Below are 23,404 nucleotides of genomic sequence, written 5' to 3' on the forward strand. Positions count from 1 at the left end.
GTCGAGGATAGAAATAAGTAATTTTAGAACCATAATGACATTATTTGTCTGCTCCAATGCATGCTGGGTAAATAGGGAGGGGCAGGAACATCCGGAGACTTTGTCCATTCTCAGTCTGCTGTTCTAGTGAACTGGAACAGTACTAGGGCTGAGGATGATGACGTTTCACCAGGACACGAGAACGCACAAGTACACATAGTGAGAAACAGACAGAAATGTAATGAAGTTCAGTGAAATCCTTTTATTTTGAATGTTTAACAAAACTTTATTAGCAAACGTTTAGATGATCAAACATCAAGAATCTAGAGTCATTTATGTGGCAAAGCTGATAATCAGAGCAGAAATTAAAAGCTAAGAAATTTAGAGCGCCCCTCTGGTAGGACGCTAAAATGGCGGCAGCAGGAGGCTGCGGTCCATCAGAACCTGCTGCCCATCTGGTCCATCTCAGTCTGAACCCTCTAATTTCTCTCCCATTTGATTTCATTTACTGCTCCTCGCCTCCCCCCCCATCACACCCAGAGATGATCCAGCAAAGCTTGAAATGTTGGTTAATCAACAACTAAATCTACCGATTAAATATGAGAATCACTGAAAGGCCTGAAGCATCAGAGCCAGAATCTTTCCTTCTGAAGCTCTGATCTCAGATCAGAGGAACCGTCGCCATCAGGTTCACCCTGACAGCAGCTCCCCCTGGTGGCTGTAGTCAGTAGAGCTTCAGGGAGGATTCAAACAGCTGGCTCAGGTCCTCCTCGGTGTGCGCCCGCGGAGACAGCTTGGTGACCCGCTCCTGAAGAGGAGAAGAAGAAAGCAGGTCATCGGGGGATCATGGAGTCCAGACGCTGCAGCCAGGAGCTCACCTGAGGGAGGGTTCCCTTCACCAGAGCCGGGATGTCGTCTCGGCTGTAGCCCACGGCCATCAGTCCGTCCTCCACCTGCAGGTCGGACAGGAACTGCCGCAGCGTGTCGGCCAGAACCTCCCCGGCATCCTCACGCTTCACCCGCCGCACGTCTGCACCTGAAAGATCCACGACAGGCCGAGTTCACCTGGAGGCTAGCGAACGCACTGCGCCGCGGCGGCTAACCTACCCAGGATCTCTGCAGCCTCCAGGTGGCGCTCCGGGCACATTGGTGCAGTGAAGCTGAAGACGGCCGGCGAGGTCAGGACCACGGAAAGGCCGTGGGGCTGCAGGGGCACAAAGTTCACCTGATTTACCCAAAGACCCGCTGAGAGCGTCCGGGTTCTGTGTCCGTTTCATGTCTCACCACCAGGGGGTGCTCCACGCTGTAGCCCCTCGCTGCGTGGCTTTTCACGTTTCCAGCGATCGGGTACGACATCCCATGACTGAAGAGAGAAACAGACGGTTTGTCTTTCAGAACCAGCCTCTGGCTGTAAAACCCCGAACCGACCCAGGAACTCACCACAGATGGACTCCGGCGTTCCCAAAGCCGATCCCTGCAAACACGCTAGCCAGGTGCATGCTGGACCGGGCCTCAAGGTCCTCCGGGTCCCGCACAGCCCTCAGAACAGAAAAAACATCTTCAGGTTCCCGACTCAGGCAGGGCCTTGGACTGGATCTGACCCCTAATGCCGGTTCTGACCCCTAATGCCGGTTCTGACCCCTAATGATGGTTCTGACCCCTAACGCTCTTTGGTTTGTCTTTGGGTCTGACCGCACGCCCCGACCTCTGACCCCTCCATCACTATAGAGTGCACTTTATAGTGAACTCATTTAACTGACCGTTCAGAGATGATCACTACTGCGGATCTTCCTCCTGCTCCTTTCACGGCTGTCATGTTTGTTTTCTCTTCCTACCTTCCGGTGAATATGTCCTTCTCTACGCTCATTCATTTTTGAGGACATATTCGCTGTTTTACCGACAGGCTGTTTGTTTCCACTCCCCCACCAGCTTTCTGTCACGCTTCAACATCATAGTCAGTGGCTCTCTTTGGTCGGAGCGTTGGCCAATAGGCACAGTCATGGTTTGATAAACAACGGGTTGTTCTCATCAACAATCTTCCGACCCTTCATTAATCGGGGCCAGACTAAATTACACATTTAATCTCACATTTAGTCTGGATTATCAGGCCATCTTCCTGCTCAGGTTTCAACGAAAACCCCAAAACTGATTCCAAAGCTGAGTCAAACCAGAACTGTTCAATAGTTGTTGCCATCTTCCTTGTTGTGTTTTCTCCAGCGTTGCACAGCTTTGACGTCATGCCCTCAAAACCCCACCCACTTTGCATCCAGAAATTCAAACCACATCTCTGCGTTGTGATTGGCCGGCCAGTTCTAGGGCCTCGGGCATTGATCAAGGCTAGACCACTGCAGGCTGGTGGGTGGGGCTAGTTTACTGGGCTATGTCGGGCGTATCGCTCTGCTAGCGTTACCTGCTCTTTAGGAAGCTGGTGAACGTACCTCTTCATGAACTTGGCCACCACGTTCAGGGCATGGCGCGACCACACGTCACTGATGGGGTTGCTGCCCTGGTAAGCGGGACGGAGGATGGGGTCGGTGGGACAGGGCGCCCTCTGGTGGTAGGGTAAGGCGGTGTAGGACTCCAGGGCGTGACTATTAGAAGCAGAGGAAGGGGGGCCTGTCAGCGCCTGACAACAGCAGCGACCAGTAAAGAAACTTGTCAGACGCACCACAACACGTCGAAGCCGCTGTTGGCGGCGACCCGTTCAGGCATGCTCAGGGTGTGCAGGGGGTCCACGATGCCCAGCGTGGGTCTGATGGCTCTGCTAGCAATACCTGGACAGAAACAGCCAATAGAATCTCAGTGTGACATCACAGCATCCTTGGTCTCAGTCCGGCTAAAGAGCCTCCACAGACGGTTCTGGTTCATGTGGTCCATTTGGGTCAGCAGCAGCCGACATTCTTAGACCTGCATCCTCCAGACTAGTAGCTGACTCCTCTTCCTCTGCTGTGGCCGTAACAACCGGGACAACCTCCTCTTCCTCACCTTCCTCTGCTGCGGCCGTAACAACCGGGACAACCTCCTCTTCCTCACCTTCCTCCGCTGCGGCCGTAACAACCGGGACAACCTCCTCTTCCTCACCTTCCTCCGCTGCGGCCGTAACAACCGGGACATCCTCCTCTTCCTCACCTTCCTCCGCTGTGGCCGTAACAACCGGGACAACCTCCTCTTCCTCACCTTCCTCTGCTGCGGCCGTAACAACCGGGACAACCTCCTCTTCCTCACCTTCCTCCGCTGCGGCCGTAACAACCGGGACAACCTCCTCTTCCTCACCTTCCTCTGCTGCGGCCCTAACAACCGGGACAACCTCCTCTTCCTCGACCTTCCTCTGCTGCGGCCCTAAAAACCAGGACAACCGCCTCTTCCTCACCTTCCTCTGCTGCGGCTGTAACAACCAGGACAACCTCCTCTTCCTCACCTTCCTCTGCTGCAGCCGTAACAACCGGGACAACCTCCTCTTCCTCACCTTCCTCTGCTGCAGCCGTAACAACCGGGACAACCTTCTCTTCCTCACCTTCCTCCGCTGCGGCCGTAACAACCGGGACATCCTCCTCTTCCTCACCTTCCTCCGCTGTGGCCGTAACAACCGGGACAACCTCCTCTTCCTCACCTTCCTCCGCTGCAGCCGTAACAACCGGGACAACCTCCTCTTCCTCACCTTCCTCTGCTGCAGCCGTAACAACCGGGACAACCTCCTCTTCCTCACCTTCCTCCGCTGCGGCCGTAACAACCGGGACAACCTCCTCTTCCTCACCTTCCTCCGCTGCAGGCCGTAACAACCGGGACAACCTCCTCTTCCTCACCTTCCTCCGCTGCGGCCGTAACAACCGGGACAACCTCCTCTTTCTCACCTTCCTCCGCTGCGGCCGTAACAACCGGGACAACCTCCTCTTCCTCACCTTCCTCCGCTGCGGCCGTAACAACCGGGACAACCTCCTCTTCCTCACCTTCCTCCGCTGCGGCCGTAACAACCGGGACAACCTCCTCTTTCTCACCTTCCTCTGCTGCGGCTGTAACAACCGGGACAACCTCCTCTTCCTCACCTTCCTCTGCTGCGGCTGTAACAACCGGGACAACCTCCTCTTCCTCTGCTGCGGCCGTAACAACCGGGACAACCTCCTCTTTCTCACCTTCCTCTGCTGCGGCCGTAACAACCGGGACAACCTCCTCTTCCTCACCTTCCTCTGCTGCGGCTGTAACAACCGGGACAACCTCCTCTTCCTCTGCTGCGGCCGTAACAACCGGGACAACCTCCTCTTCCTCACCTTCCTCCGCTGCGGCCGTAAAAACCGGGACAACCTCCTCTTCCTCACCTTCCTCCGCTGCGGCCGTAACAACCGGGACAACTTCCTCTTCCTCACCTTCCTCTGCTGCGGCCGTAACAACCGGGACAACCTCCTCTTCCTCACCTTCCTCCCCTGCGGCCGTAACAACCGGGACAACCTCCTCTTCCTCACCTTCCTCCGCTGCAGCCGTAACAACCGGGACAACCTCCTCTTCCTCACCTTCCTCCGCTACGGCCGTAACAACCGGGACAACCTCCTCTTCCTCACCTTCCTCCGCTGCGGCCGTAACAACCGGGACAACCTCCTCTTCCTCACCTTCCTCCGCTGCGGCCGTAACAACCGGGACAACCTCCTCTTCCTCACCTTCCTCTGCTGCGGCCGTAACAACCGGGACAACCTCCTCTTCCTCACCTTCCTCCGCTGCGGCCGTAACAACCGGGACAACCTCCTCTTCCTCACCTTCCTCCGCTGCGGCCGTAACAACCGGGACAACCTCCTCTTCCTCACCTTCCTCCGCTGAGGCCGTAACAACCGGGACAACCTCCTCTTCCTCACCTTCCTCCGCTGCGGCCGTAACAACCGGGACAACCTCCTCTTCCTCCCCTTCCTCCGCTGCGGCCGTAACAACCGGGACAACCTCCTCTTCCTCCCCTTCCTCTGCTGCGGCCGTAACAACCGGGACAACCTCCTCTTCCTCACCTTCCTCCGCTGCGGCCGTAACAACCGGGACCACCTCCTCTTCCTCCCCTTCCTCTGCTGCAGCCGTAACAACCGGGACAACCTCCTCTTCCTCACCTTCCTCTGCTGCGGCCGTAACAACCGGGACAACCTCCTCTTCCTCACCTTCCTCCGCTGCGGCCGTAACAACCGGGACAACCTCCTCTTCCTCACCTTCCTCTGCTGCGGCCGTAACAACTGGGACAACCTCCTCTTCCTCACCTTCCTCTGCTGCGGCCGTAACAACCGGGACAACTTCCTCTTCCTCACCTTCCTCCGCTGCGGCCGTAAAAACCGGGACAACCTCCTCTTCCTCACCTTCCTCCGCTGCGGCCGTAACAACCGGGACCACCTCCTCTTCCTCCCCTTTCCTCTGCTGCAGCCGTAACAACCGGGACAACCTCCTCTTCCTCACCTTCCTCTGCTGCGGCCGTAACAACCGGGACAACCTCCTCTTCCTCACCTTCCTCCGCTGCGGCCGTAACAACCGGGACAACCTCCTCTTCCTCACCTTCCTCTGCTGCGGCCGTAACAACTGGGACAACCTCCTCTTCCTCACCTTCCTCTGCTGCGGCCGTAACAACCGGGACAACTTCCTCTTCCTCACCTTCCTCCGCTGCGGCCGTAAAAACCGGGACAACCTCCTCTTCCTCACCTTCCTCCGCTGCGGCCGTAACAACCGGGACAACCTCCTCTTCCTCACCTTCCTCTGCTGCGGCTGTAACAACCGGGACAACCTCCTCTTCCTCTGCTGCGGCCGTAACAACCGGGACAACCTCCTCTTCCTCACCTTCCTCCGCTGCGGCCGTAAAAACCGGGACAACCTCCTCTTCCTCACCTTCCTCCGCTGCGGCCGTAACAACCGGGACAACCTCCTCTTCCTCCGCTGCGGCCGTAACAACCGGGACAACCTCCTCTTCCTCACCTTCCTCCGCTGCCGCCGTAACAACCGGGACAACCTCCTCTTCCTCACCTTCCTCCGCTGCGGCCGTAACAACCGGGACAACCTCCTCTTCCTCACCTTCCTCCGCTGCAGCCGTAACAACCGGGACAACCTCCTCTTCCTCACCTTCCTCCGCTGCAGCCGTAACAACCGGGACAACCTCCTCTTCCTCACCTTCCTCCGCTGTGGCCGTAACAACCGGGACAACCTCCTCTTCCTCACCTTCCTCCGCTGCGGCCGTAACAACCGGGACAACCTCCTCTTCCTCACCTTCCTCCGCTGCGGCCGTAACAACCGGGACAACCTCCTCTTCCTCACCTTCCTCCGCTGCGGCCGAAAAACCGGGACAACCTCCTTTTCCCTCCCCTTCCTCCGCTCGGCCGAAACAAGGGGACAACCTCCTCTTCCTCCCCTTTTCCTCCCGCGGCCCGAACAACCGGGACAACCTCCTCTTCCTCCCCTTCCTCCGTGCAGCCGTAAAAACCCGGGGAAAACCCTTTCTCTTTTCACCTTTCCTCCGCGCGGCCCCGTAAAAACCGGGACAACCTTCTTTTTTCCCCCACCTTCCTCCGCTCGGCCCGTAAAAACCCGGGACAACCTCCTCTTCCCCGTGCGGGCCGTAAAAACCCGGAAAAACCCCTCTTCCTCCCTTCCCCCGCTGCAGCCGAAAAACCCGGGACAACCCCCTCTTCCTCCCCTTCCTCCGCTGCGGCCGTAAAACCGGAAAACCCCTCTTCCTCCCCTTTCCCTCCGCTGCGGCCGTAACAACCCGGGACAACCTCCCTTCCTCAGGGGAAGGGAAAGGAAGGATGGGTAGCACTGCTGATGTGGGTTCTAACTTTTTTGTTTTGGGATCTGTTGAGTTTATTTTTAGTTTATTATTTCATTTTAAATTTTCTTCCTCATTTAGCGTTTTTTTATTAATATTCATGCGGGGGGGGTTTGGGGGGGTTTCTGTGTGGGGGCTGTGGGGGGGGCGGATGCATTCTTCACTATAGGGAAGGTGAAGGGAGGGGGAGCAGAGAGCTTCAAAGGGAAGCGCGGCTCCTCTCCCCGGGTTTTTACCCTTCAGCGGCTCGTAGTAAAATGGCCCCCCCAGGGGTTCGCCCCCGTGCCGCTTTTTGTGGGAAATAAAGGGAAAAAAACCCCAAAAACCATGAGCAGGCCTGGAACGAGGCAGCAGGACTCTAAGGTGACAAGATGACCTGCGATCAGCGGCTTCAGAGCTTTGGTCACCGGTCGGCCTTTTCCGATCGGAGCATTGACGAAGTCCAAGAAGTCAGCTTCAGGATGACAGGAATACAGGTTGGCAGCCTTACAGGTGTCCATCACCGAGCCGCCGCCCACCGCCACAAACACGTCAAACGAGTCCTTCTTAGCAAAGGAGATGGCCTCCTTGAAACTGGAGGGGAAAAAAATTATAGAGTCACACCTGGAGGCCACCTTAGGCTCCTCCCCCTTATTTCACACCTGGAGGCCACCTTAGGCTTCGCTCCTGACATCAAACCTGGAGTTAGGCTCCTCCCCCTGTCTTACCTGGAGTCTGTAGGCTCTACTCGGATGTTGTCGAAGACTTTGAAGGTGATTCTGTTGGCGGTCAAAGACTCGAGGACGGCCTTCATAGGAGGGAGGCGGGCGAGGTTCTGGTCGGTCATCAGGCACACGTTTTTGGCTCCAAGGTTCCGCAGGTCCTGAAAACAGACCCAGGATCAGCAAACTGGGCTTAATGGGAGACATGGGGGGACCAGGAGTTTTTTTCTAAGAACGACTCCGGGGGGCGGCTGTCACCCTAACATCGAATGCCTTATTGTGAAGGATCATCCCATTGGGTTTTCAGGGGGTATTCAGTCGACGCTAAAACGGCGTCATGCTAACATTGCTATCAAACATGTGGCTAGGAGCTAGCATCAGCAGGTCTGGGTCCAAACCATAAAGAACAGTTTTAATGGGAAACTTTAATCACATTAGTTAGAGCATAGAACCACAACACATAGAGGAGGTCCGGCTCTTCCAAGGATCTAACCCGGCGGTTCTTCTGTAGACCTGCAGCTCATGCTAAACTTTCCAGATTAAAACTAATCCAGTCCAGATTATGATCTGATCTTTGATCCTTTTGTTTTACTTCAGCTTCTAGAATTTGACCATCTTCACTTCTAACATTTTATCTAGAATAACTTTTATTTGAATCTTTTTCCAGGAAATCTTGACTAAAGTGAATAATTTCTTCTAACGCGCCTCCGCGGGCCACTGGTCCCCCCCCTCTGCTGCCGGGGGCCCTCGCTCGAACTGGACCCGTTCCCCGGACCTTTTCTCAGCTGCAGTACTGATGAGAGATGGGGGGTGAAGGCTACCTGCCGATTTTCTTGCTGATCCGGGGCCGTATCGATGTTTGGAACTGGCCCTCTGAGGAAACAAGCAGAGGAAACAGATCCTGGTTCTGGGGGCGGGGCCAGTCAGAGTCCATCAGCGTTACCTAAGGGTTCCGTCTTCCGCCCGGGGCGCGGCCCCCCCCCACACCGGACACAAAAATTTTCCCCGATCAGAACCTGAAATTCTGTGGCAGGGCCAGGGCCCCCACCTTCTGAATGATCCTTCCACTGCAACCAGCTGCTTCTGAACTGGTTCTGGTGAAGCTGTGGGCCGAGCATCAGCCTACCTTGGTGGAAAGTGTTGGAGTGGGCGGGGCATCTGCACCTGTAGAAACACGGAGCATGCTCAGTAGCTGCAGGTTCTGGTTCTGCCCAAAACCCCAAACATTCACCACACCATGAGAATCAGAACCCATCAACCCAACCCAGCTGTAGGTCCAGAACCTCCCACTGGTAGAGATGGCCCTGTTCTGGAACGGTTCTGGACCGGTTCTGATAAGAACAGCTACTCTAGTGTCTCTGGAAGCAAACATTAAAGCTTTATTGACAAACCAAGGCTGGACTATTGTAATTCTTTACTATCAGGAAGTCCACAAACTGTAGTTAAAAGCCTTCAGCTGATCCAAAATGCTGCAGCCAGAGTTCTGATGGAAATGAAAAAGAGAGATCATATCTCTCCTATCCTGGCTTCTCTTCATTGGCTTCCTGTTAAATCCAGAATAGAATTTAAAATCCTCCTTCTCACATATAAAGCCTTAAATGGCCAAGCTCCATCTGATATCAGAGATCTGATTGACTACAGGACTACAGACCGGTAGCACTGGTGTCCCATATCATGAAGACCTTTGAGAGGCTAGTCCTGCATCAGCTAAGGCCCATGGTCAGGCCCTTCACTGATCCACTACAGTTCGCCTACCAGCCCCGCCTGGGAGTTGAGGACAGCATAATCTTCCTGCTGAACAGAGTCTACAATCACCTGGACAAGCCGGCGAGCACAGTGAGAATCATGTTCTTTGATTTCTTCAACACCATCCGCCCGGCTCTACTAGGTGAGAAGATGACTGCGATGCAGGTGGAGGCCCCCATCGTGTCCTGGATTGTTGATTACCTGACGGGCAGACCACAGTATGTACGCCTACAGAACTGTGTGTCTGACAGGGTGGTCAGCAACACTGGGGCCCCCCAGGGGACTGTCCTCTCCCCCTTCCTCTTCACCCTTTTCACCTCGGACTTCAGCTATTGCTCTGAGTCCTGCCACCTTCAGAAGTTTTCTGATGACTCAGCAATTGTTGGATGCATTGAAAAGGGTGAGGAGAGTGAATACAGGACTGTGGTGGGCAACTTTGTCACTTGGAGTGAGCTGAACCACCTGCAGCTCAATGTGACAAAGACTAAGGAGCTCAAAGTGGATCTGAGGAGGACAAAAACACCTGTGACCCCTGTTTCCATCCAGGGGGTTCCTGTTGACACTGTGGAGGAGTATAAGTACCTGGGAGTGTACTTTAACAATAAGTTGGACTGGACTAGAAATACTGAGGCGGTCTACAAAAAGGGCCAAAGCCGACTATTCTTCCTGAGGGAGGAGGCTGAAGTCCTTTAACATCTGTGGGACCATGCTGAGGATGTTTTATGAGTCTGTTGTTGCTAGCACGCTCTTCTTTGCTGTCACATGCTGGGGCAGTGGGCTGAGGGTTGCTGACAACAACAGACTGAACAAACTGATCAGGAGGGCCGGTGATGTTGTGGAGGAGCAGCTGGACACCCTGACCACCGTGGCAGAGAGGAGGATGCTGTCCAGGTTTCAGTCTATCTTAGACAATGACTCACATCCTCTCCACGACACACTGGTCCAACAGACGAGCTCCTTCAGCAGAAGACTCCTCCTACCCAGATGCACCACAGAGCGCCACAGGAAATCATTCCTACCTGTGGTCATCAACCTATATAACGCCTCCCTCAAGTGATTCAGCCCCCCCCCCGTAATTGACATTTATGCACTATTTTTGCACGCCACGTATCACTTTACTTGGACTTTTCACTCTATTTGGATTTAGGTTTTACATATACATAGATATACGTAGCCTACAGATATATATATAGAAGAGCTATATGTGTATATATTTTATCTCTTTTATTCTTATTTTTTATCTTTATTATATTGTATAGTTGGATGTGTGTATATATCATGTAAAACTGTAACTAGAGCATGTAACAAAAGTAATTTCCCTCTGGGATTATTGAAGTATTTCTGATTCTGTTCCTTATGTTCCTAACAGAGCACTTCGCTCTCCATCTGCAGGTTTACTAGTGGTTCCTAGAATTTCTAAAAGTAGAATGGGAGGCAGATCTTTTAGTTCTCAGGCTCCTCTCCTGTGGAACCAACTACCAGTTTTAGTCCGTGAGGCAGACACCCTGTCTACTTTTAAGGCTAGGCTTAAAACTTTCCTTTTTGATAAAGCTTCTAGTTAGAGTGGCTCAGGTTATCCTGAGCTATCTCTATAGTTCTGCTGCTATAGGCTTAGACTGCTGGAGGACATAGGGACCCCTTTTTCATCATTCTGCTTCATTCTATCTCTATTCTCCCACTCTGCAGAATCTGTTAGTTCAATCTCTAACGTTCTGCTCTCTCTGCTTTTTCTCATAGTAGCTTCATCTGGTCTGTTCCTGTTTGGCTGTGACTCCATCCTGGAGAGAAATATCAGCTGTGCTGCTGCCATCAACACCTTTGTTTATAGATGTTGGAGCTTGGCCTGTTTTCCAGTGTAGTCCTGTTTCTCTGACTGTGACTAACTGGATGTGCTCTCTTCATCCTCTGACATGGGAGCTGGCTCGGAGCTCGTCTGCCTGGCTGTGTGTTTCCTGGACGGGGCCGCCTGTGGAGCTGGTTGACAGTTGCCTTTTGTATCTATGCTTCTTTTTCTATGTCTGCTCTGTCTCCTTGAACCCCAGTGGGCCTCAGCAGATGGCCGCTCACACTGAGCCTGGTTCTGCTGGAGGTTTCTTCCTGTTCAAAGGGAGTTTTTCCTCTCCACTGTCGCTACAAGCATGCTTAGTGTGAGGGATTGCTGAAGAGTCAATGAGTCGATGCAATCAGATGGTTTTCCTTAGATAGAAAACTTTGAATCAATCTGACTGGATGATCTGGTGAACTGGAAAGTGACCTGAGATGACATGATGTGAATTGGAGCTATATAAATAAACTGAATAGAATTGAACGACCAGCAGACATGGCAGCTGAGGAAGTGATGGAAGGACTCTATGCTTTTTATAACCTTTTTATTAATTTATTATTTTTTGATCACCCAGATAGATTTAAACATCTTTTTCTTAAAAATGTATTTTCTAATTATTTGAGTTTTAATAACTGATTTATTTTCTAATGTGTTCCTGTACTATTTCTTATTTTAATCACTTTGTTGTTGTTTTAATTCCAGTTTTTATTTCTTTATGTTCTTAATGGTTCTCCCGTCAGAACCAGAACATCTCCGACTCTATCAGCTGATTGGTTGCTCTCTGTCTGACGTTCAACCGTGCGCGCTCCCGTAACGTCCTCGCCTCCGTAGGGTTGGCAGCGGTCCAAGTCCTTTCCTGACCTGTTGGACCGGAGCTTTGGTTCCGAATAAAGCAGCAACGAAAACTTTACCTTAAAAATCAGCAAACAACCAACAAACCTTCCAGAAAAACAGAACCATGAACCCCAGAACCATCCAAAATCATTCCGAACCATCCAGAATCATTCAGAACCATCCAAAATCATTCCGAACCATCCAGAATCATTCAGAACCATCCAAAATCATTCCGAACCATCCAGAACCATTCAGAACCATCCAAAATCATTCCGAACCATCCAGAACCATCCAGAATCATTCCGAACCATCCAGAATCATTCCGAACCGCCGCCTTCCAGAACCTTCTGAGTCCCACCGAACCGTTGCTGAACCGAGGCTGACTTACACTGCGCGCTCCAACTGTCTGAGCAGATGAACGATCCTGTCTCGGCCCGCCATGTCGTCCGAACTTTCCTGGGGTCCAAAGAGCAGCAGGTGTTGTGCCGAGAAATTTCTCCCCTGCCGCGGGAGCGCGCATCGCCCTGAACTCTCACCCATTGATCAGAAAACAGATAGAAATATGGAGGAAAAGGGAACTTTTAAACATATTCTTAATGTTTTCCTATTTCTGATAAAATGGAGAGTTTTGGTCACAGATAAATTCTAATAAAAATGTTTTTTACTTGCATGGAGACACCATGAGCTCCAGTCAGCATCTATGAATCTATTCTCTGCTCAGTGGAGGATTTTACTATCAGATCCATTCTAGATCATTTCTCACATTTTACTTCTAAAAACTTCTGGAACCTGAAGAACACCCCCCCCCCCACTACGTTAGAGCCTTTGCAGCAAGGCTGTAACTTAGTGAGGGGAGTAGTGTAGGCGCTTTAAGGGTGGGGGCGCTCTGAGGATGGGGGCACTGTATGGGTGGAGGAGCTCTGAGGGTGGAGGCGCTCTGAGGGTGGAGGCGCTCTGAGGGTGGGGGTGCTATAAGGGTGGAGGCGCTCTGAGGGTGGAGGCACTCTGAGGGTGGGGGTGCTCTGAGGGTGGGGGTGCTCTGAGGGTGGGGGTGCTATAAGGGTGGAGGCGCTCTGAGGGTGGAGGCACTCTGAGGGTGGGGGTGCTCTGAGGGTGGGGGTGCTATAAGGGTGGGGGCGCTCTGAGGGTGGAGGCACTCTGAGGGTGGGGGTGCAATAAGGGTGGTGGCACTCTGAGAGGGGACGCGCTTTGAGGGTGGGGGTGCTTTAAGGGTGGAGGCGCTCTGAGGGTGGAGGCGCTCTGAGGGTGGGGGCACTGTATGGGTGGAGGAGCTCTGAGGGTGGAGGCACTCTGAGGGTGGAGGTGCTCTAAGGGTGGAGGCGCTCTGAGGGTGGAGGCACTCTAAGGGTGGAGGCGCTCTGAGGGTGGGGGTGCTATAAGGGTGGAGGCGCTCTGAGGGTGGAGGCACTCTGAGGGTGGGGGTGCAATAAGGGTGGTGGCACTCTGAGAGGGGACGCGCTTTGAGGGTGGGGGTGCTTTAAGGGTGGAGGCACTCTGAGGGTGGGGGTGCTATAACGGTGGAGGCGCTCTGAGGGTGGAGGCACTCTGAGGGTGGGGGGTGCTATAACGGTGGAGGCACTCTGAGGGTGGAGGCGCTCTGAGGGTTGGGGTGCTATAAGGGTGGAGGTGCTCTGAGGGTGGAGGCACTCTGAGGGTGGGGGTGCTATAAGGGTGGTGGCACTCTGAGAGGGGACGCGCTCTGAGGGTGGGGGTGCTATAACGGTGGAGGCGCTCTGAGGGTGGGGGTGCTATAAGGGTAGAGGCACTCAAAGGGTGGGGGTGCTATAAGGGTGGAGGCGCTCTGAGGGTGGAGGTGCTATAAGGGTGGAGGCGCTCTGAGGGGGAGCGCACTCTGAGGGTGGGGGTGCTATAAGGGTAGAGGCACTCTGAGGGTCGGGGTGCTATAAGGGTGGAGACGCTCTGAGGGTGGGGGTGCTATAAGGGTAGAGGCACTCTGAGGGTCGGGGTGCTATAAGGGTAGAGGCGCTCTGAGGGTAGAGACACTCTGAGGGTGGGGGTGCTATAAGGGTAGAGGCACTCTGAGGGTCGGGGTGCTATAAGGGTGGAGACGCTCTGAGGGTGGGGGTGCTATAAGGGTGGTGGCACTCTGAGGGGGGACGCGCTCTGAGGGTGGGGGTGCTATAAGGGTGGAGGCGCTCTGAGGGTGGAGGCACTCTGAGGGTGGGGTGCTATAAGGGTAGAGGCACTCTGAGGGTGGAGGCACTCTGAGGGTGGGGTTGCTATAAGGGTGGAGGCGCTCTGAGGGTGGAGGCACTCTGAGGGTGGGGGTGCTATAAGGGTGGAGGCGCTCTGAGGGTGGAGGCACTCTGAGGGTGGGGGTGCTATAAGGGTCGAGGCACTCTGAGGGTGGAGGCACTCTGAGGGTGGAGGCGCTCTGAGGGTGGAGGCGCTCTGAGGGTGTGGGTGCTATAAGGGTGGAGGCGCTCTGAGGGTGGGGGTGCTATAAGGGTGGTGGCACTCTGAGGGTGGAGGCGCTCTGTGGGTGGAGGCACTCTGAGGGTGGGGGTGCTATAAGGGTAGAGGCACTCTGAGGGTGGAGGCACTCTGAGGGTGGGGGTGCTATAAGGGTGGTGGCACTCTGAGGGTGGAGGCACTCTGAGGGTGGGGGTGCTATAAGGGTAGAGGCACTCTGAGGGTGGAGGCACTCTGAGGGTGGGGGTGCTATAAGGGTGGTGGCACTCTGAGGGTGGAGGCGCTCTGTGGGTGGAGGCACTCTGAGGGTGGGGGTGCTATAAGGGTGGTGGCACTCTGTGCGTAGAGGCGCTCTGAGGGTGGGGGTGCTATAAGGGTGGAGGCGCTCTGAGGGGGGAGGCACTCTCAGGGTGGGGGTGCTATAAGGGTGGTGGCACTCTGAGGGTGGAGGCGCTCTGTGGGTGGAGGCACTCTGAGGGTGGGGGTGCTATAAGGGTAGAGGCACTCTGAGGGTGGAGGCACTCTGTGGGTGGAGGCACTCTGAGGGTGGGGGTGCTATAAGGGTGGTGGCACTCTGTGGGTAGAGGCACTCTGAGGGTGGGGGTGCTATAAGGGTGGAGGCGCTCTGAGGGTGGAGGCACTCTGAGGGTGGGGGTGCTATAAGGGTAGAGGCACTCTGAGGGTAGAGGCACTCTGAGGGTTGGGGTGCTATAAGGGTGGAGGCGCTCTGAGGGTGGAGGCACTCTGAGGGTGGGGGTGCTATAAGGGTAGAGGCACTCTGAGGGTGGAGGCACTCTGAGGGTGGAGGCGCTCTGAGGGTGTGGGTGCTATACGGGTAGAGGCACTCTGAGGGTGGAGGCACTCTGAGGGTGGGGGTACTATAAGGGTGGAGGCGCTCTGAGGGTGGAGGCACTCTGAGGGGCGGGGGTGCTATAAGGGTAGAGGCACTCTGAGGGTGGAGGCACTCTGAGGGTGGGGGTACTATAAGGGTGGAGGCGCTCTGAGGGTGGAGGCACTCTGAGGGGCGGGGGTGCTATAAGGGTAGAGGCACTCTGAGGGTTGGGGTGCTATAAGGGTAGAGGCACTCTGAGGGTGGAGGCGCTCTGAGGGTGTGGGTGCTATAAAGGTGGAGGAGCTCTGAGGGTGGAGGCACTCTGAGGGTGGGGGTGCTATAAGGGTGGAGGCGCTCTGAGGGTGGAGGCACTCTGAGGGTGGTGGCGCTCTGAGGGTGGAGGCGCTCTGAGGGTGGTGGCGCTCTGAGGGTGGAGGCACTCTGAGGGTGGAGGCACTCTGAGGGTGGGGGTGCTATAAGGGTGGAGGCGCTCTGAGGGTGGAGGCACTCTGAGGGTGGAGGCACTCTGAGGGTGGAGCGCGCTCTGAGGGTGGAGGCACTCTGAGGGTGGAGGCGCTCTGAGGGTGGAGGCGCTCTGAGGGTGGAGGCGCTCTGAGGGTGGAGGCACTCCGAGGGTGGTGGCGCTCTGAGGGTGGAGGCGCTCTGAGGGTGGAGGCGCTCTGAGGGTGGTGGCGCTCTGAGGGTGGAGGCGCTCTGAGGGTGGGGGCGCTCTGAGGGTGGAGGCACTCTGAGGGTGGTGGCGCTCTGAGGATGGGGGCGCTCTGAGGGTGGAGGCACTCTGAGGGTGGTGGCGCTCTGAGGGTGGAGGCGCTCTGAGGGTGGAGGCGCTCTGAGGGTGGTGGCGCTCTGAGGGTGGAGGCGCTCTGAGGGTGGTGGCGCTCTGAGGGTGGTGGCGCTCTGAGGGTGGAGGCACTCTGAGGGTGGGGGTGCTCTGAGGGTGGAGGCACTCTGAGGGTGGTGGCGCTCTGAGGGTGGAGGCGCTCTGAGGGTGGAGGCGCTCTGAGGGTGGTGGCGCTCTGAGGGTGGAGGCGCTCTGAGGGTGGAGGCACTCCGAGGGTGGTGGCGCTCTGAGGGTGGAGGCGCTCTGAGGGTGGAGGCGCTCTGAGGGTGGTGGCGCTCTGAGGGTGGAGGCGCTCTGAGGGTGGGGGCGCTCTGAGGGTGGAGGCACTCTGAGGGTGGTGGCGCTCTGAGGATGGGGGGCGCTCTGAGGGTGGAGGCACTCTGAGGGTGGTGGCGCTCTGAGGGTGGAGGCGCTCTGAGGGTGGAGGCGCTCTGAGGGTGGTGGCGCTCTGAGGGTGGAGGCACTCTAAGGCTACGTTCACACTGCAGGCCTTAATGCTCAATTCCGATTTTTTTGTGAAATTGGATGTTTTTGCGTGTCCGTTCACACTTCCAAGTATATGCGACTTGTATGTGATCTACTGTGTGAACTGAAAGCGTTAAACCGAAGTGTCCCGCATGCGCACTTGAGGACGCGATGACGTCACATGTAGCAAGCGTCCTCAGTGTTTGCGGAAGTAAACATGACTCGTAATACCGCAGCGTATATTGCGTTCTTTAAGTTCTTCTCCAACAGGAGCAGGCACATTACGAACAAAATCTTTTTAAGAAGATCAAAAAGAAAGACCCGGTTCCAGTAAGACCCTTCGAGTTTGATCTGAATCGAGCTATCTTTCCAAATATGAATTAAGTCAGCAACCTCACTTTCTCTCCATTGACTGCTCTCTGTGTTATCTTCCGCAATGGTTGTTAGTTTTTCCCGCCTCCGCTTAGTAGGACGCAGATTAGTAATGTTTAGTAACATTTGTCAAGTATCAATGACGTGTAGGTCGGATGAATGCGACCTGGCCGTACAGACACAGGTCGCATTTGAAAAGATCAGATACGTATCGGATTCAGGACCACATATCCAAGTGGCCTGGGTCGCATTTGAAAAAATCCGATCTGTGTCGTTCAGACTGTCATAAAAAGATCAGATACAGGTCACATATGGGCAAAAAAATCGGAATTGGGTCACTTCAGGCTGCAGTGTGAACGTAGCCTAAGATTCTAAGTTTTTAGAAGTAAAATGTGAGAAATGATCTAGAATGGATCTGATAGTAAAATCCTCCACTGAGCAGAGAATAGATTCATAGATGCTGACTGGAGCTCATGGTGTCTCCATGCAAAAAAAAACAGTTTTATTAGAATTTATCTGTGACCAAAACTCTCCATTTTATTAGAAATATGAAAACATTAAGAATATGTTTAAAAGTTCCCTTTTCCTCCATATTTCAGTCTGTTTTCTGAACAATGGGCGAGAGTTCAGGGGGATGCGCGCTCCCGCGGCAGGGGAGGCATTTCTCGGCACAACACCTGCTTCCAGCACGACTTTTCACAATAAAAGCCCGACTGTCACAATAAGGCAGAGGAACATTTCCTGGAGCAGAAACACATCAGGGACAAACTACCTCATCAGAGTCAGAGGGAACTCAGGCAGGGAATCAAACTTGCAACCTACTGCAGCCTTTTAACCCATCACTCCCCATACAAATAAAGCAGCGAACCGCTCTGATTAATAACACTAATTATTATTATTATCACAGGAGCAAAATTAAAGAGAGCTGAAAGGAGGAACTCAAAGCTGGGGTCAGGGCCCCCTTATCTAATGTACAATTAAAACATGAAATAAAAGAGTTTTTACTGAAAAAAATCCTTTTTATTTGATCTTTATGACTGCCAAACTGGACCTCAGCCTCCATCAGAACCGCTCCAATCGGGCCCAAACCGTTCACTTCCCGTAACGCCTGAACTGGACCTCGGCCTCCATCGGAACCGCTCCAATCGGGCCCAAACCGTTCACTTCCCGTAACGCCTGAACTGGACCTCAGCCTCCATCGGAAACGCTCCAATCAGGCCCAAACCGTTCACTTCCCGTAACGCCTGAACTGGACCTCGGCCTCCATCGGAACCGCTCCAATCGGGCCCAAACCGTTCACTTCCCGTAACGCCTGAACTGGACCTCGGCCTCCATCGGAACCGCTCCAATCGGGCCCAAACCGTTCACTTCCCGTAACGCCTGAACTGGACCTCGGCCTCCATCGGAACCGCTCCAATCGGGCCAAAACCGTTCACTTCCCGTAACGCCTGAACTGGACCTCGGCCTCCATCGGAACCGCTCCAATCGGGCCCAAACCGTTCACTTCCCGTAACGCCTGAACTGGACCTCAGCCTCCATCGGAAACGCTCCAATCAGGCCCAAACCGTTCACTTCCCGTAACGCCTGAACTGGACCTCGGCCTCCATCGGAACCGCTCCAATCGGGCCCAAACCGTTCACTTCCCGTAACGCCTGAACTGGACCTCGGCCTCCATCGGAACCGCTCCAATCGGGCCCAAACCGTTCACTTCCCGTAACGCCTGAACTGGACCTCGGCCTCCATCGGAACCGCTCCAATCGGGCCCAAACCGTTCACTTCCCGTAACGCCTGAACTGGACCTCAGCCTCCATCGGAACCGCTCCAATCGGGCCAAAACCGTTCACTTCCCGTAACGCCTGAACTGGACCTCGGCCTCCATCGGAACCGCTCCAATCGGGCCCAAACCGTTCACTTCCCATAACGCCTGAACTGGACCTCAGCCTCCATCGGAACCGCTCCAATCGGGCCCAAACCGTTCACTTCCCGTAACGCCTGAACTGGACGTCAGCCTCCATCGGAACCGCTCCAATCGGGCCCAAACCGTTCACTTCCCGTAACGCCTGAACTGGACCTCAGCCTCCATCGGAACCGCTCCAATCGGGCCCAAACCGTTCACTTCCCGTAACGCCTGAACTGGACCTCAGCCTCCATCGGAACCGCTCCAATCAGGCCCAAACCGTTCACTTCCCGTAACGCCTGAACTGGACCTCAGCCTCCAACGGAACCGCTCCAATCGGGCCCAAACCGTTCACTTCCCGTAACGCCTGAACTGGACCTCAGCCTCCATCGGAACCGCTCCAATCGGGCCCAAACCGTTCACTTCCCGTAACGCCTGAACTGGACCTCAGCCTCCATCGGAACCGCTCCAATCGGGCCAAAACCGTTCACTTCCCGTAACGCCTGAACTGGACCTCGGCCTCCATCGGAACCGCTCCAATCGGGCCCAAACCGTTCACTTCCCGTAACGCCTGAACTGGACCTCGGCCTCCATCGGAACCGCTCCAATCGGGCCCAAACCGTTCACTTCCCGTAACGCCCTGAACTGGACCTCAGCCTCCATCGGAACCGCTCCAATCGGGCCCAAACCGTTCACTTCCCGTAACGCCTGAACTGGACCTCAGCCTCCATCAGAACCGCTCCAATCGGGCCCAAACCGTTCACTTCCCGTAACGCCTGAACTGGACCTCAGCCTCCATCGGAACCGCTCCAATCGGGCCCAAACTATTCACTTCCCGTAACGCCTGAACTGGACCTCGGCCTCCATCGGAACCGCTCCAATCGGGCCCAAACCGTTCACTTCCCGTAACGCCTGAACTGGACCTCAGCGTCCATCGGAACCGCTCCAATCGGGCCCCAACCGTTCACTTCCCGTAACGCCTGAACTGGACCTCGGCCTCCATCGGAACCGCTCCAATCGGGCCCAAACTATTCACTTCCCGTAACGCCTGAACTGGACCTCGGCCTCCATCGGAACCGCTCCAATCGGGCCCCAACCGTTCACTTCCCGTAACGCCTGAACTGGACCTCAGCCTCCATCGGAACCGCTCCAATCGGGCCCAAACCGTTCACTTCCCGTAACGCCTGAACTGGACCTCAGCCTCCATCGGAACCGCTCCAATCGGGCCCAAACCGTTCACTTCCCGTAACGCCTGAACTGGATCTCAGCCTCCATCGGAACCGCTCCAATCGGGCCCAACCCTTCACTTCCCGTAACGCCTGAACTGGACCTCGGCCTCCATCGGAACCGCTCCAATCGGGCCCAAACCGTTCACTTCCCGTAACGCCTGAACTGGATCTCAGCCTCCATCGGAACCGCTCCAATCGGGCCCAAACTATTCACTTCCCGTAACGCCTGAACTGGATCTCAGCCTCCATCGGAACCGTTTCAATCGGGCCCAAACCGTTCACTTCCCGTAACGCCTGAACTGGACCTCAGCGTCCATCGGAACCGCTCCAATCGGGCCCCAACCATTCACTTCCCGTAACGCCTGAACTGGACCTCAGCCTCCATCAGAACCGCTCCAATCGGGCCCAAACTATTCACTTCCCGTAACGCCTGAACTGGACCTCAGCCTCCATCAGAACCGCTCCAATCGGGCCCAAACCGTTCACTTCCCGTAACGCCTGAACTGGACCTCGGCCTCCATCGGAACCGCTCCAATCGGGCCCCAACTGTTCACTTCCCGTAACGCCTGAACTGGACCTCAGCCTCCATCAGAACCGCTCCAATCGGGCCCAAACCGTTCACTTCCCGTAACGCCTGAACTGGACCTCAGCCTCCATCGGAACCGCTCCAATCGGGCCCAAACCGTTCACTTCCCGTAACGCCTGAACTGGATCTCAGCCTCCATCGGAACCGCTCTAATCGGGCCCAACCCTTCACTTCCCGTAACGCCTGAACTGGACCTCGGCCTCCATCGGAACCGCTCCAATCGGGCCCAAACCGTTCACTTCCCGTAACGCCTGAACTGGATCTCAGCCTCCATCGGAACCGCTCCAATCGGGCCCAACCGTTCACTTCCCGTAACGCCTGAACTGGACCTCGGCCTCCATCGGAACCGCTTCAATGGGGCCCAAACCGTTCACTTCCCGTAACGCCTGAACTGGATCTCAGCCTCCATCGGAACCGCTCCAATCAGGCCCAAACCGTTCACTTCCCGTAACGCCTGAACTGGACCTCGGCCTCCATCGGAACCGCTCCAATCGGGCCCAAACCGTTCACTTCCCGTAACGCCCGAACTGGACCTCAGCCTCCATCGGAACCGCTCCAATCGGGCCCCAACTGTTCACTTCCCGTAACGCCTGAACTGGACCTCAGCCTCCATCGGAACCGCTCCAATCGGGCCCCAACCGTTCACTTCCCGTAACGCCTGAACTGGACCTCGGCCTCCATCGGAACCGCTCCAATCGGGCCCAACCCTTCACTTCCCGTAACGCCTGAACTGGACCTCGGCCTCCATCGGAACCGCTCCAATCGGGCCCAAACCGTTCACTTCCCGTAACGCCTGAACTGGATCTCAGCCTCCATCGGAACCGCTCCAATCGGGCCCAACCCTTCACTTCCCGTAACGCCTGAACTGGACCTCAGCCTCCATCGGAACCGCTCCAATCGGGCCCAAACCGTTCACTTCCCGTAACGCCTGAACTGGACCTCAGCCTCCATTGGAACCGCTCCAATCGGGCCCAAACCGTTCACTTCCCGTAACGCCTGAACTGGACCTCAGCCTCCATCAGAACCGCTCCAATCGGGCCCAAACTATTCACTTCCCGTAACGCCTGAACTGGACCTCGGCCTCCATTGGAACCGCTCCAATCGGGCCCAAACTATTCACTTCCCGTAACGCCTGAACTGGATCTCAGCCTCCATCGGAACCGCTCCAATCGGGCCCAAACTGTTCACTTCCCGTAACGCCTGAACTGGACCTCAGCCTCCATTGGAACCGCTCCAATCGGGCCCAAACCGTTCACTTCCCGTAACGCCTGAACTGGACCTCAGCCTCCATTGGAACCGCTCCAATCGGGCCCAAACCGTTCACTTCCCGTAACGCCTGAACTGGACCTCGGCCTCCATTGGAACCGCTCCAATCGGGCCCAAACTATTCACTTCCCGTAACGCCTGAACTGGACCTCGGCCTCCATTGGAACCGCTCCAATCGGGCCCAAACTATTCACTTCCCGTAACGCCTGAACTGGATCTCAGCCTCCATCGGAACCGCTCCAATCGGGCCCAAACCGTTCACTTCCCGTAACGCCTGAACTGGACCTCAGCGTCCATCGGAACCGCTCCAATCGGGCCCCAACCGTTCACTTCCCGTAACGCCTGAACTGGACCTCAGCGTCCATCGGAACCGCTCCAATCGGGCCCCAACCGTTCACTTCCCGTAACGCCTGAACTGGACCTCAGCCTCCATCGGAACCGCTCCAATCGGGCCCAAACTATTCACTTCCCGTAACGCCTGAACTGGACCTCGGCCTCCATCGGAACCGCTCCAATCGGGCCCCAACCGTTCACTTCCCGTAACGCCTGAACTGGACCTCAGCCTCCATCGGAACCGCTCCAATCGGGCCCAAACCGTTCACTTCCCGTAACGCCTGAACTGGACCTCAGCCTCCATCGGAACCGCTCCAATCGGGCCCAAACCGTTCACTTCCCGTAACGCCTGAACTGGACCTCGGCCTCCATCGGAACCGCTCCAATCGGGCCCAAACCGTTCACTTCCCGTAACGCCTGAACTGGATCTCAGCCTCCATCGGAACCGCTCCAATCGGGCCCAACCCTTCACTTCCCGTAACGCCTGAACTGGATCTCAGCCTCCATCGGAACCGCTCCAATCGGGCCCAACCCTTCACTTCCCGTAACGCCTGAACTGGACCTCAGCCTCCATCGGAACCGCTCCAATCGGGCCCAAACCGTTCACTTCCCGTAACGCCTGAACTGGACCTCAGCCTCCATTGGAACCGCTCCAATCAGGCCCAAACCGTTCACTTCCCGTAACGCCTGAACTGGACCTCAGCCTCCATCGGAACCGCTTCAATGGGGCCCCAACCGTTCACTTCCCGTAACGCCTGAACTGGATCTCAGCCTCCATCGGAACCGCTCCAATCGGGCCCAACCCTTCACTTCCCGGACCTCAGTCTCCATCAGAACCGCTCCAATCAGGCCCAAACTGTTCACTTACTGTAAGACCTGAACTGGACCTCATCCTCAGTCAGAACCACTGCAGTCGGGAGCTTCCTGGAGGTGAAGCGGGCCGTTCTTCAGGAGGAATATGAGAAGATGAAAAGGTCAGATGAACCTCCTGTCACTGGATCTGATCTCCTGCCTCCATGGGAAGTTCTGGAGATGTTGCGGTGTGAGCAGCTGGCCCAGCAGGTCCACAGCAGTTGGAAATGAGCCTCAACGTTCTTGCTTCTCTGGTAGAACCAGAACCTGCTCTAAGGTGAAGTTCTGTTCACATCTTTGATCTGCCATCAATAAATCGTTAAAAGGTGAAACATCTCCTTTGATCTTTTCCCTGAAACCTTTAATGTAAACATCAAAGAACCCTGGACACACGCA

The 23,404-nt window shown here is 55.5% G+C and overlaps 2 protein-coding genes across 2 annotated transcripts; both read right to left on the bottom strand.

Moving 5' to 3' along the window:
* Positions 1-221: 221 nt before the first annotated feature.
* adhfe1 (alcohol dehydrogenase iron containing 1) lies at positions 222-12,366 on the bottom strand. Its single transcript, XM_038278408.1, is given in 14 exon segments — positions 222-787; positions 858-1,015; positions 1,087-1,183; positions 1,264-1,342; positions 1,420-1,518; positions 2,418-2,570; positions 2,648-2,756; positions 6,985-7,017; positions 7,020-7,055; positions 7,131-7,327; positions 7,462-7,631; positions 8,277-8,328; positions 8,443-8,619; positions 12,249-12,366. Coding segments are annotated over 14 exon segments (1,497 nt in total). The 5' UTR covers positions 12,302-12,366; the 3' UTR covers positions 222-703.
* Positions 12,367-12,703: 337 nt separating this feature from the next.
* LOC119778952 (extensin-like) lies at positions 12,704-18,764 on the bottom strand. Its single transcript, XM_038278409.1, has 10 exons — positions 18,622-18,764; positions 15,894-15,979; positions 15,366-15,553; positions 14,854-15,314; positions 14,582-14,769; positions 14,242-14,531; positions 13,733-13,816; positions 13,324-13,629; positions 13,018-13,205; positions 12,704-12,797 (listed from the first exon to the last, which is right to left on the bottom strand). The coding sequence occupies exons 1-10, from the start codon at positions 18,762-18,764 to the stop codon at positions 12,704-12,706; spliced, it is 2,028 nt and encodes a 675-aa protein (XP_038134337.1).
* Positions 18,765-23,404: the final 4,640 nt, after the last annotated feature.

This window comes from Cyprinodon tularosa, unplaced genomic scaffold (genome assembly GCF_016077235.1).
Source record: "Cyprinodon tularosa strain WSP-4 unplaced genomic scaffold, ASM1607723v1 ctg1404, whole genome shotgun sequence".
NCBI lineage: Eukaryota > Metazoa > Chordata > Actinopteri > Cyprinodontiformes > Cyprinodontidae > Cyprinodon > Cyprinodon tularosa.

Excerpts from the sequence above, each read along its gene's own strand:
- LOC119778952 (XM_038278409.1), bottom strand. The coding sequence starts at position 18,764 with ATGGGAAGTGAACGGTTTGGGCCCGATTGGAGCGGTTCCGATGGAGGC. Across the intron at positions 15,315-15,365 it reads ATAGCACCCCAACCCTCAGA|AGCGCCTCCACCCTTATAGT; the intron begins GTGCCTCTACCC and ends CTCCACCCTCAG. Across the intron at positions 13,206-13,323 it reads AAAGCGCGTCCCCTCTCAGA|AGCGCCTCCACCCTTAGAGC; the intron begins GTGCCACCACCC and ends CTCCACCCTCAG.